This window comes from Ascidia mentula, chromosome 8 (genome assembly GCF_947561715.1).
Source record: "Ascidia mentula chromosome 8, kaAscMent1.1, whole genome shotgun sequence".
NCBI classification, from domain to species: domain Eukaryota; kingdom Metazoa; phylum Chordata; class Ascidiacea; order Phlebobranchia; family Ascidiidae; genus Ascidia; species Ascidia mentula.
Window position 1 is genome coordinate 7,932,589 of NC_138573.1, and position 12,991 is coordinate 7,945,579.

General features: G+C 38.7%; 2 protein-coding genes across 3 annotated transcripts in view; both read left to right on the forward strand.

Moving 5' to 3' along the window:
- The first annotated feature begins 9,021 nt into the window (after positions 1-9,021).
- Positions 9,022-10,537, forward strand: LOC145911347 (guanidinoacetate N-methyltransferase-like). Its single transcript, XM_082998663.1, has 5 exons — positions 9,022-9,199; positions 9,250-9,395; positions 9,451-9,514; positions 9,580-9,758; positions 10,397-10,537. The coding sequence occupies exons 1-5, from the start codon at positions 9,022-9,024 to the stop codon at positions 10,535-10,537; spliced, it is 708 nt and encodes a 235-aa protein (XP_082854789.1).
- A 1,816-nt stretch (positions 10,538-12,353) lies between these two features.
- Positions 12,354-12,991, forward strand: part of LOC145912347 (uncharacterized) — a 54,572-nt gene continuing 53,934 nt past the window's right edge. For both annotated transcript variants that reach the window (XM_082999789.1, XM_082999791.1), the window contains exon 1: positions 12,354-12,540. In XM_082999789.1, coding sequence (XP_082855915.1) covers positions 12,379-12,540 — 162 coding nt within the window. In that variant the 5' untranslated portion in view covers positions 12,354-12,378. The remainder of the gene's footprint in view (positions 12,541-12,991) is intronic.

Genomic DNA, 12,991 nt, shown 5'->3' on the forward strand with positions numbered 1-12,991 from the left:
GAATTATTTATAGCGGAACTACGTTTTGGTCCTGGCGCGCTGCGTGAGTCATTTCGTGGCGCGCCTGACGTCATGGATGGAGGGGTTTTGTGAATGAAACAAAATCAACGTCTGGCGCGAAAAGCAAACGTCGAACCGGCTCCCAATGAGAGTTTACTACACGCTCCGTAAAATTAGGGTTACTTACATAAACGATAAATCATCACGTTAACTTTGACGAGCTTTCCCGTTATTTGCTCGTAGGCGTCTTCCCAGTACTTCATACGCACTGCTACTTAAAACAGAGCTCACCCCCGCGAACCCAAACATGGGTTACAAATCACGTGTCCACTTTAGTCTGTGTATTGCTGCAAATCGTTGGTTTAATAATTTTAAGAAGTTGTTAGGTCAACCACAAACAGATCATTTTACAAATTATAACGAGAAGGTTGCGTAATAGGGATTTTTCGGTACAGTCAAAACGGGGGCTGAAGCTGAAGAGAAAATGTGAAGTTAAAGTGCCAAGAGACCGGAAAGGAGCAGGAAAAAGTTGTAAGAGTTGAGACCCTATGGTTTTTGGTATTTCATTAGTTTTAAATAGGCTCAAAAAGAAACGATGCACATCCTCATGCAACCTTCTATCTCCAAATTTCCTGAGCTCTGATCTATAAATTGCAAAACAAGCGAAAATCGGCTTCCTTCTGTCGGGTTAGCGGCAATATGCTAATGAGGTTTCGCCTTAGGAATAAGGGCGTTCAGGTAATTTATCTTTGGTAAATACACGTGTCTGAATGATAAAAAAAATTTTCCTCATATTTGTCGCTATAGATTGCGCTTCCGGATTGTAACGAACTTGGAGAGTGTAGTAAGTAATACGAAATGCAGGCCGAATGATATCCCAGACGTTGCAGTGGTGAACTGGGATAACAGGCATTCAGAACGTGTTTGTTTGTACGTGCATAGGTTTCGGCTGGATCAGCTGATGCAACTGCTTGCATGATCAGTTTCCGAAAACGTATTGCAGAGCAGCATGTTTTGCATACGCTGCTTACACGTTGGTCATAAGTTCGTTCCAAAGGAAAGGCCCTGGCACCCGATCGACACCTTTGCGTAATACTTTTCTAAAAGTGCTGACAGATCTGTCGGAAGTGCGTCAACGAATCCAAAATAAGTGGGTTCCGTTTCGATTTTGCGTGACATGCTTGCTTTTGCCTGGAAATGTTGCGGTTTTTGTCCATTAATGTAATCCAGTTTACGCCTTTTTTGCATCAAAGTTCCCCGAAAGTCTCTAAATCGGGAGCCACATTACTGATCGTCGAGTAAAAATAATCCTCTGCGGCTTAAAATGTCTTTTGCATTTGGGGTTTAAAGGGCCGCTTGGCAAAAAGCAGCATCAATACGCTGCACAATGAAAAACTTGCACCCACGTTACCCTGGTTTGCAAAAGTCTATAGTTATTTGTATTTGCATCTAACATACATGCTCTGAGTATGACGCGGCGAATACACACTGTATTTACGTCATACGCCGTGTGGTCTCTGTGAGCCAGACCAACAAAAGGTAAACAACGGGGTGTATGGTACGTTGACAAACACGTATATTGAAAATGTAATACATTGCGTCCTAAATCTGGATCGGGAATTATCACAAGATTGAACACTTAAAGCGCATTTGAGATTGATCAAGGGGAAAAATTTTGTAGAAATTTTACCAGTTGAAAATTGTGCTTCAGTACAAGCTTTTGCACAGAACCACTGGCTTCCGCTTTGGAATGGTACACAAATCACCCCAAAAGTGAAAGAACCTTACGATTTTATGTGAGAGATCTTTAATTGAAAAACGCATGGCAGACATTTCTCGAAATAATCCAAACATGGCCAACACGAGCTAAATATATTTGTTACAACTATGACTGAACTATGAACTAAAAAACGTTTAGTGATCAGGAATTGGGAAAATTTTGCAAAAAAATCGACGTGTAATAAAGATAAGGCATATAAAGCCGTTGTTTTTTGCCTAAGCTTGGTCACAACTGCAAGACACACTGAGGCAAACGCGACGAAGGCGAAATAAGTTTTTAAGATGTTTGTTGACAAGCAATGATTGGTTGCGATATGACTGCTCTGGGCGGCGTCAGCCAGAATGCAACGGGTTGCGATGAAAATGCGTCGCGTAGGTGGGGATGTCTGCCAGTCAGTCGCGCTATGCCGTAAGGCTCTATATATAATAAGGACGATACGATAGAGAACAGCTCGATCATTCCGCATCACCACTTGATGAGGAATTTCGCGCTCTCGACTGTCGAAGCATTGTCGCCAGTCGGTGGCTTGCCGCGAACACAATCGCAAGCATGCCTGATAAACGAAAAGTGCACATTCATCGCATTGCGCAAGTTCCTTCAGCCTTGGGGATCATAACACGCAACTTGTCAAAGCTCTCGAGAAGCAGTTGTCGCGACTCAATTGCTTTCGACAGAATTTATAGTGCCTCGCGATCGGGGCTCGATTAATTACCGGAGGGGAATTACAAGGAAAGGACTATTGAAACCAAATTCATCGTGCGTTTGTTTGTTTGTCAAAAGCACACCTGCTGCAAACTGTTTTGCATGTGCAGTGCTTTTGTGACTGACAAATTTTTGCAGCGCGTTTGTTTATTAATGCGTAGGATGAAAGAATTTGGCAGTGACTCAGAAACGTGATGGCTTAATTCATGACGCTTAAACGTTTTATTGTTCCGACCGAGGTACCATGCTCCAATATGTTTGGTAATTGCATCCGCTACACGTGCTCCTGTGGCAGTGATGTTTAGTTTGGAGTCTTGAGCAGAAACTCATAACGTGCCGCCGGTATACACGCTACAACTGTTGCTGTAGTATGCGATTTGGCGATATATACACCACGAAAATTCAGAACTACCCCTGTCTGAAATTACTAGTGGTGGTATTGCATTCATAAAATTAGCATAGATAACTTTAGCAATTCGATTCTGGGGAATTTTGTCTACCGTCTGAAGGCAACCGATTGATAAACATCGTAATAACTATCCTACGCGAACAAAATACAACAACAATGCTCGAACACTACTGGTTTCGCAAACGCTTAGTTTCGGTTGAAATCTTCCTTGTCGCAATCGAACTAGTGTCTGCATACGAACTTCTAAGCTCTAAACTTACTGTAGTGCAGGCGCAACTAATTGAAATGCAGGTTGCCCCTCTGGTAACTTTTTGGATTCAACCCTCACTCACAAGCAGGGTGCTTAAACAGGAAACATTTCGCAATCGCGAAGAATCCCAGGTGCAGCTCACGCAATTTGTAACGATTGCTTGGTAGCTTGCGCACGGCATCATCAGCGCCGACGTGCTGGAAGTAGTGCCCAAAAGTCAGCACAGGCGTGTATTATAGGATTTGCGCTATCTTCTTTAACAGCTAAAACTTTCAGTGCTTGTTTCTGTTAGTTTGAGCGCCGAAAGCAGTGGCAGGTGTGCAAGATAAGCGCCTATCAGTTTTAGTCCGGCCGGTAAATTTGGACTGCGTAGTAATGTAGCACGTGGTGACCGGCGAAAGAGAGTCACATGCGGTGCTTACCCGAGGTGTAATCCCAAATTGAGTTTATTTATTAATCATATAAGCGTCTGAATCCAACGTAAGGTTTCGGCTACGTCGAATCTGACGCGTTACGCATAGTGGGGAATTTGAGGTAGCGCGTATAAATGCCTTCACACCAGTAACATCGAATCACAAGCATCAATCAAGCAGTGTGAGCAAGAACACCATCGAAGTAATCCAACGTATTTTTCTGTGTGCAGCTGTAAAACTACTTTGAGAAAGATATGAACAAGTACTGTGTGCTGATCTGGGGACAATTTGTCTCGCTACTACTTCTCCAATCGCTGTGCCTAGCGGCACCAGCACTCCATGGAATTTTATCTACGTTGATTGCCAAGCGGTCGACGGACCAACAATGTTTTATTCGGATCGGCGGTCGCTACGCAGTGCCGAGAACGCGGGGTTTATTCCGAAAGGTGGAACTCATCTCGCTTGCTAACAACGACCTGGACAGGGCGAAGTGGACATGTCGCCTGCAATCTGAGGGATGCGCTGCAAAGGACAACTGTTATACCTTCGAATACGTTTTCCCCGGAAGCAGCAAGAGGTGGTTTCTGCGGGGTGATGGCAAAGTAAAGAAGGCGAGCGGGCCGGCGAACGCAGACGTTATTGTAGAAACGCTCAACAATCTGTTGGGCTTTAATGTATTAAAAGACAGCGAAGACAACGACAATGTTCTGACGAATCTCGACACCGTACTAACTCCCCTCCCGCCAGGTATGGCATCGAAGCGTGACACTGAGGTTTTCATTCAAAGGGCATAGTCAGAAAAAAACCGTCTGTCGTTTCCGTTCATCCCGTGATTTGCACTTTTTATACTTCAGAGATCTTTATTTTTATTTTTTCAGATGTTTTATAAAATTGTTCTTTATGTTCGCGCTTGCGGCCCGCGCTGTTTTAGTCGATAGTACAATCACAAGCAGCGCAAATTCCTTCTTCGCAATATTTTTGATTTTACTTCTTTTTGTAGCAGGTTACGTTTTTTGTTTATTCCATATTTAAATAAATTTTATGCTCTTTAAACTGTTGTCAATGCGTATTATTCTGATCGAGGTTTGAAAAGGTACGACCAGACGTGAGGAACGACATATAAGTTACGAGTTTTTGAATTGGAAGGGATATAAATTTGATTATTGCAATACCCTGGGACTAAAACTTTCCATTATATTTTCCATGATTTTTTATTTTAAAGCATCCTCGACTTTTTGGAACAAGGGCTTAATCATCGCACGTTACTGTGTAATATGCTTGTTAAGTAGTGTTTTTTTTGTAGTCGGGGCTGCCCCGCGGGAAAGCGACGGAAGTAAAAGTGGTGAACTCCCAGTATTTCACCAGACAGGGGAAATAAAGTGACCTGAATAAATTAAAATTTCACCATTTTTTGCGCAAGCAAAATACAAAGAAAAAAATTAAATTATGGGTCTTCTTTTAAGACTCCTTTTAACATATTGAAGCAATTCATGCAATACGTCTTCGGCGTTGTTTTGCTGTCATTCTTACATCTTCCGAAGACAAACAGTTTTATTCGTCAAAACTCATCTTCAAAATACGTTGTCGTGTGATGGTTTTATTCTTGAAATATAAAACTGCCTTCATTCTACGGTTTTCACTTCTCTGTTTAATCACAAATTGAGATTATGTCATCGCGTAAAACCCCAAACATTTCCGTTCCTTTTTCGAGCCGTCGTTTTTCTTTGAAGAAGCAAGGCACACGTTATAAATAAACACTTTTCGCTCAACTGCTAGTGTGCGTCCGGTAATGATAAATTACATTGATAGCTACATCTTTAAACTCGCTGTATACTCATTGTTATTGCTCGGTTACAAAACGCGAAGAAAATAAATAATCACAAGGCAAATTTAATTGCACCCGCTGTTCCGCCTTTTTGTTACAATACAATCATTGCCCAAATTTTGCCAATAGCACAGGCAATGATTTTATTTTCCAGAAGAGTAAAAGGGAAAATTGGAAGCATACGAAACCGCTTGTAGATAATTGTTTTATATGACGCTTTCGTGGGTCAGTTTCGGGACAACATAACCTCCCACATAAAAGCACGGGAAAGTCAGAGTGTTTCCACATTTGTGTAACAGAAACCAAGAATGTATATTTAACATAAAATTCGAGGAATATAAACCGGCCCCAAAGTTCATCGTTTGTTTCGATCGTTAGAAATTATTATAAAAAAGTTCCTTTTGATATATTTGTTTATTCACAAAAAACTTTTTTTGTGCAACGTACTTCGAATAGACTGGTGAAAATCGATTGTCTTAAGGGCCTTTGTTAAAGTGACACTTCAGCCTATGACGAGGGTTTCCATCATAGACGCAACTTTGTGTTGACATAGAAGGTTACTACAAGTTTTCAATTGAAAAAAAATTACGTAATGGTTCTTAGAGTTTGGTGCAGTTACGTTTATAATAATGCAAATGCCACAGTAATACTGTTTGTAGAAACTGAGGATGCCAGTTCAGGCGAAATCGATTTTTACTAATATATCAGCTGACTCAATTCGAAACTTCTGCTAAAGTTTCATTGAATTCTTAATGCAAATGCCACAGTCTGCTATAATGACTGACAAACTAATTAATCAGTACACGCAGGCACACAGTACGAAAATGAGCACATTTATAATTTTTATAAAGATATAACTTAGCTTTTAACGCACAAATGTTAGAAATAGACAGAAAATAGCAACCAGCATGTCTGTTTGTCATTACAGTCATTTAACGTTCATGACTGTATGAACAATCTGGTGACATGGTCGTCGCAACAAACAACGCTTGGTGGAGCTCGCGAGCTTATTTTTCCAGCAGAGGCGGAGGTAACAGCTTTGCCCCTATTTTGGCAACAGCTTGCCAGGTATCATTCAATAAAATCCGCTTGTCAGATTTAGGTAGCTTCTTGCTGATGAAACATTGCTAAGTTTTGGAAAAGATTTATTCGTAGAATTATGGCATCTCTTTACTTGTGCAAAATGGAAAAGAAAAATGAAAACATTACTATAGTGTCAGTTCTACTAAAACTTATACTTTTTTAAAAATAAACTTACATCTGTGGTTATTTAGGGATCTAAATGCATTATCATTTCACCATCCGGAAGTTGCTCAAGCAATTTCAAATTAAAGGAAACGGTGATTCTTTGATAATTTGAAGAAACGCGTGCAATAAATCATCACAAAGCGTTGTTTTGGTACCATTACTGAATTTTCTACAAACAACAGTTTTACTCTTAAAATCATTTATGTCATCGAGCGTTTACGTAATTCATTTTTGTGCCACAGTTCTTCTTCGAAGAAGTTACGCACAAGATATAAATAAACCCACGGACTTTGAGCACATAAACTGCATAAAAAGTGTGCGTCTGTTTATGCCCGGCAAATCTTTGTGATTATTCGGTGCCAAAGGGCGAAGGAAATAAACAGACAAGGCAACGTGATTTTTTTACGTTGTAGGGGTTACACCTAGTTTTATTGGATTGCGATTATTCACAGGAAAATTGCTTGTGTTTTTGAAAGAAGTAAGAGGCATTTACGAAAAAACACGTATTTCGTCCCTGCAGCAAATGTCAAAAGTAATGATTTTATTTGTTTCAAAAATGTGATTAGGAGGTGAACATATTGAAGCAATTCATACAATACAACTCATCTTCAAAATACGTTGTCGTGTGATGGTTTTATTCTTGATATCCTATAAAACTGCTTTCATTCTACGGCTTTCACTTCTCTGTTTAATCGCAAATTGGGATTCATCGCGTAAAACCCCAAACATTTCCGTTCCTTCTTCGCCGTTGGGTCCGATAATGATAAATTACATTGATAGGTACATCTTTTAAACTCGCTGTATACACATTGTTATTGCTCGATTGGGAAACGCAAAGGAAATAAATAAACACAAGGCAAATTTAATGGCACACGCTGTTGCGCCTTTTTGTTACATTTTAACCCACACTTTGCCAATAGCAAAGGTAATGATTTTATTTCCAGAAGAGTTGAAAGGGAAAATTGGAAGCATACGAAAACGCATGTAGATAATTGCGTATATGTCGCTTTCGGTGCCAAAGGGCGAAGGAAATAAACAGACAAGACATTTTAATTTTTTTACGTTTTTTGATTTTTTTACGATTATATTTTGTTCTAAAATATGATTAGGGGGTGAAACGGGGAATTAGAAACGAAGCAAACGAAAGCGCATGTAGATATTTGTTTAACGAACACAAAGAAAACCTGATTGGTATTCCTGGCCATTCCTGCTTTTTGGGTAACGGTATACCACAGCAGTAATTAACACATTTCCAATGTCTTCTGCCAGTTCTCATACGTAAAAGGATCACAAATACAATTATCGTGCCGAAGGACTCTGGTAGAAGTTTACAGTTTAGATAAGGCAATTTACAACCTTTTTAACACACAAAAGTTGAAAACTTTTAAGGTAGAGTTGGCATATTTGGGCTATTTGTGTCGAGATAGTTATTTTTGGTAACTTTGTTTTTATCTGCACAATATATAATGTCAGATGTGAGATTCAAATTAGTGTTGTTGCTTTTTGTGTTGCGTTTGTGCAAATAGGTCTACAGTTGAATGCTTAGAAAATTATTATTCTCGATTGAAAGTGGTTATTCGTGTAATTATGTCAGACAAACTGCATTTAAAAAAAATATATTCGTAGATACGCAGGTGCTCGCAAATAAATTTTCCGAATTCGCTTCTGCTTTGCTACATTTTGTTATGTCATAATGACCATTTTTAGTTTATGTTACCTGTTCGTGTTCTTATCTATTGTGTTTCTGCTACTACTACACTACAGTACTGTGAGCAACGTGGTGGGCAGTAAGTAGGGTTTGTTTCTGTAGGTTAAAAGCTTAGTTAGTTTTGATTAAATAGCGAGCCCGCTTTGGACTTTGCCATGCGAAGGTTGCAAATGAATACTTTAAAGTTTTAGAGTATTTGTTTTTCTGCTTTGTGAATATTTAAATGTAGCGTTTCAAATGGATATACACTGTTCTGCTGGGTTGCTTTATGAGAAAGAAACTTCCTCGGTCACATGAAGTCCAATTTTTTATTACTGCGTCTAATGTGAATTAGATAAAAAGTCGTTACAGGTAAAAATACATCTGAAAGTAAAATCCAACCAAAACTTTTCGCTCTTCATCCCAATGGCAAGAATATATTAATGATACAATACAACTAATTCAGTTTGAGGCATCACTGGGTAAAGACCAATACGCTGCGAGAGCTTTCGATACCAAGACTAGAAAAAGGGCCAGTAATGGGCCCGATGCTATATTGTACTAATACAGCAGACAGGTTTATCATTAACTTTGAACGTGCGAACTGTACATGACTTTGCGTTTGTGCAGTTAACACGTGCGCCACTCTTCCATGATCTGACATAGCTAACTGTAACGTCTGTGCTTTGTTCGCTGCAGTAAAAACAATGGTGTCTATAGCTAAACCTATTTTTGGGACTGGTGAAGATTGCAAACCTGCGTGGACAGTCGCCAGCGCTGATTATGATAAAAGCGACTCGAACCTGAAGATTCTAGGGAAACCAGTAATGGAGAGGTGGGAAACGCCATATATGCACTTGTTGGCAACCATTGCGTCCAGTAAAGGTAGGTTCTTCTTATACTACTGGTGCACTTTCGTAATTTTGCTTTTGTAGGCGGCCACGTTTTGGAGATTGGTTTTGGAATGGGAATAGCCGCCACCAAGGTTCAAGAGGCCAACATCACCGACCACTGGATTATTGAATGTAACGATGGGGTTTTTGAAAGGCTTCAGCAATGGGGCGCCAAGCAGCCGCACAACGTAAGTCAAACATTATGTAAACAGGATATGGTTAACTTTATATTTCTTCTGTAAGGTTGTGCCTTTGAAAGGAATGTGGGAAGATGTGGTAGCAATGCTTCCAAGTAGCCATTTTGATGGTAAGTGCTATTTATTAACTTTTGTTAGGCTGCCATTCGACATTTATATATGCGCTGTTACAAAGGAATACTATACGACACCTACCCGTTGTCTGAGCACGAGTGGCACACCCATCAGTTCAACTTTATCAAAAAACACGCCTACAGGCTGCTTAAGCCGGGCGGTGTGCTTACTTACTGCAACTTAACATCTTGGGGTGATATGATGAAAAGCAAGTACACAGACATCACGAAAATGTTTAAAGTAAGTGTTGCTATATTTAGAAACGAAAAGACATAGTGCCGCGGATGTGTTTCTGATTCATTGAAGATTTATTTACTACGTATATTCATTAGTGATGCACCGAAACAGCATTTTTTTTATTCGGCCGAAAGCGAACACATTCGTTCAGTTTGAACAATGATTCTAATCTATGCTCAACTTTGCGTATCAGCGTTGCATGCTTCAAAAAAGTTTCGGTTTCGGCCGAATTTTGCAAAAATATCCAGCTGAAACCGAATAATTATCAAAACCTTAGTTTCCGTCGAATAAATTCGGCTAACCGAACTTTCGGTCCATCCGTGCATCCCTTATATTCATTGCGTGCTTATTTCCAACGTTACAATAAAACTATTAGGATTGTCCTTGTCCATACCAAACCATAAAAACATTTTTTTATGTAATTCTTTGTCGCAAAATAAAATACAATCCAATTTGCGGTAATAGGCATATTGTTATACTGTCAAAATGCACATACCAATGTCAAGAGACGGATTTTATTGTGGGTTCACTGCTTTCTGCTTTGTGACCTTCAAAACTTGTATTAAACTTGTGAGACAATTACGCTGGGGATCCAAAGTTCGAAGTGTGCGTAATGCAGCGCTGCTTTTTTGCCTTCACAGGAGACGCAGGTGCAACACTTAGTTGAAGCTGGATTTTCTGAAGATAACATTACCACCACAGTGATAGATAACCAACCGCCGAAGTCATGTGAATATTACGCAACGCCCAAGATGATCGCTCCCACCATACTGAAGTTGTGAGATGCAATTGCGCAACCACACTTTTCCAGAAAATTGTCTCCACTCCAATCGTTTTCACGTAAAAACCGCATGCCAGATTTACGTAGCTTCAGTGATAAAACATTGCAAATTTTAGGTAATAGCTATTTTTCGAATTGTGCGTTTCTCCACTTGTGCAAAAGCAATGAAAAGAATAAAACAGTACTTGTGTCTTGATTTTTTTTCCATGCGAAATGTGGACAAAATGCCTTTTTATGTTAGTATTTGAAGATTTTTTTTACAAAGTTTGGTTTGACAAGTAGGTCTACTTAACAGAGCGAAGTCCACACCGACACTGCGATTGCTCCAACGTACACCCATATTAAAGGTAAAATACAGTCATGCTCTGCTAGAAAACATGGCACTTCCACTCATAAAAAAACAATCTTATAATTTCCTACGTGACTCCTAAACGTTGATCAGAACAAGTTGCACATGAGCACCAGAGCAACTCTCTTTTGAGTATGCATGGTTAGTAATGATTTACAATTCAAGAAAGTGATAACTTACCGTATATCACCAAACCTACCGCACAATCCCATACCAGTACTTTGGAAAACAAGTCATGCCATTGCTATACAAATTTGTGTCGCACGAAAGAAAAAAGTCCTACTTTTGCTGCCGTAAAGTAAGTAAATAACTCTACAGCAAAACAACAACAAAGCAAATACATTTTACTTTGGTGGTTAAGACTGCTTGAATCCAGCAAAAATGTACGTTTAGAAGCATTTTTTAAGAAAAGTGTCTTTTAAAGTTGAGTCAGGTCGAGTGGGAAACGACAAATGGTGACGCAAACTCGCCTTTTCAAGTACGTAATACAATCTCTAGTGAAGCATGTAAAGTTATTTACCGGAACGTATCTCCCAAGCAAGAGAAGAGCTAATGATATCGGTATGCATGATGTTTAGGCACATTTGTTTTGCTGTAATTTACACCAAGAACTAGATGCGTGAAGTACAGTAGGCCTACATTTAGCATGCTTTTATGTGGCAATACATGGTACTTTTGGAATGTTTTTTGTCTGTATTTTAAAGTAAATACCGGCAATGTTTTTTTATGAGTTGGGTGCACGCACAGTACTATTGAAAACAATTGGTTTTCATTTCAAGGGTGTTGTTATTAGTTCGTTATTTGTGAGATGTGAGTTATTTTGTTGAAAGATATAATTTGTTCAGACTGTAAATTTTGTAATTGATTTTTGTCTCAATTTATGAGAATTATAATTGTTCAATTGATACGGTTTATTTTGTATACCCTTTTATAACTTGATAATGTTAAATGGACCAGCTGAAGTCTATTAGTATGAAAAACTAGCTGATGACTTTGACTACTATGTAGTATGGTGCTTTTGTTTGTAATTAGTTTTATGTAAATTATGAGCTGTATACTGTATATGATTTGTAGCATTATCTCAAATGTGACTTTACTGCTTACAAAACAAAACTGTATTACTACGACAATACATTTACATACAAACTGTTTTACTAGCTTGGTTTTGTAATCTAGGTATTGTATGAAATAGTCAAGCAGAAACTATACAAAGATATTTAGCACCCACTTTTTTTGTGACTGATCCGAAGTTGTATTTAGGAATATATGCACCCAGGACCATCAAAACAATTTGAAGTATAATTCATATTGATATAAAAGTACAGTGGAAATAGTATATACCACTCGGTTTCAAAAGGCGTGTATCCCCAATCCAACTTCCAATGCCGAGTTTTGTTTATTAACATTTATGTTGGCCCAGAGTGAATATACCATGTTCTCTAATCCATGTTTGTTTGTAAACAGATAACTACCTTTGTATGTTTTAAACTTGAATGAAATATATTTTGCAATGTGAAATCAATCAGAGTTTTGTAAATGGTAATATGATGGGTTCAAGAAGAGAAAGGATAGAAGTCATATTATGTGGAGGTAGACCTTGGGGTTTCTCAATAAAAGGAGGCCAGGAGAGTAACAAGCCACTGGTTGTTTCAAAAGTAAGTACAATTTCTTGAGCTTGACCTACAGTGTTATACACAAGTAGGATATTGTAATATATTTTGTGTTAATTTTGTAGAGGATCAGTCTTAATTACTTCCTGTATCCCTTTTTATTGTGTATTACTTCCTTATTACAGGAAATGGAGAAGTGTTATGGTTTGATTTATGCTTGTGGATAATTTTTTAATTGTCGAAAAATTAGCGCTGACAAGTTTTATCAACACAGCTACATATATTCCATATGGTTTGCAAATAAAATGTATTGGGTATAATCACAGGGCCATAAGCATTTTGAAAGATGTAACATGCCTTCGCTTAAAGAAGAGTCAACATTTATATTTCATGTTACTTACATTGCACTGGCATCATAGATGAATAGGAATGTACATTCCATATGTCTGGTTGACTACTTACAGACATTGTTTTGTTGTGCCTGAGGCACATTGAC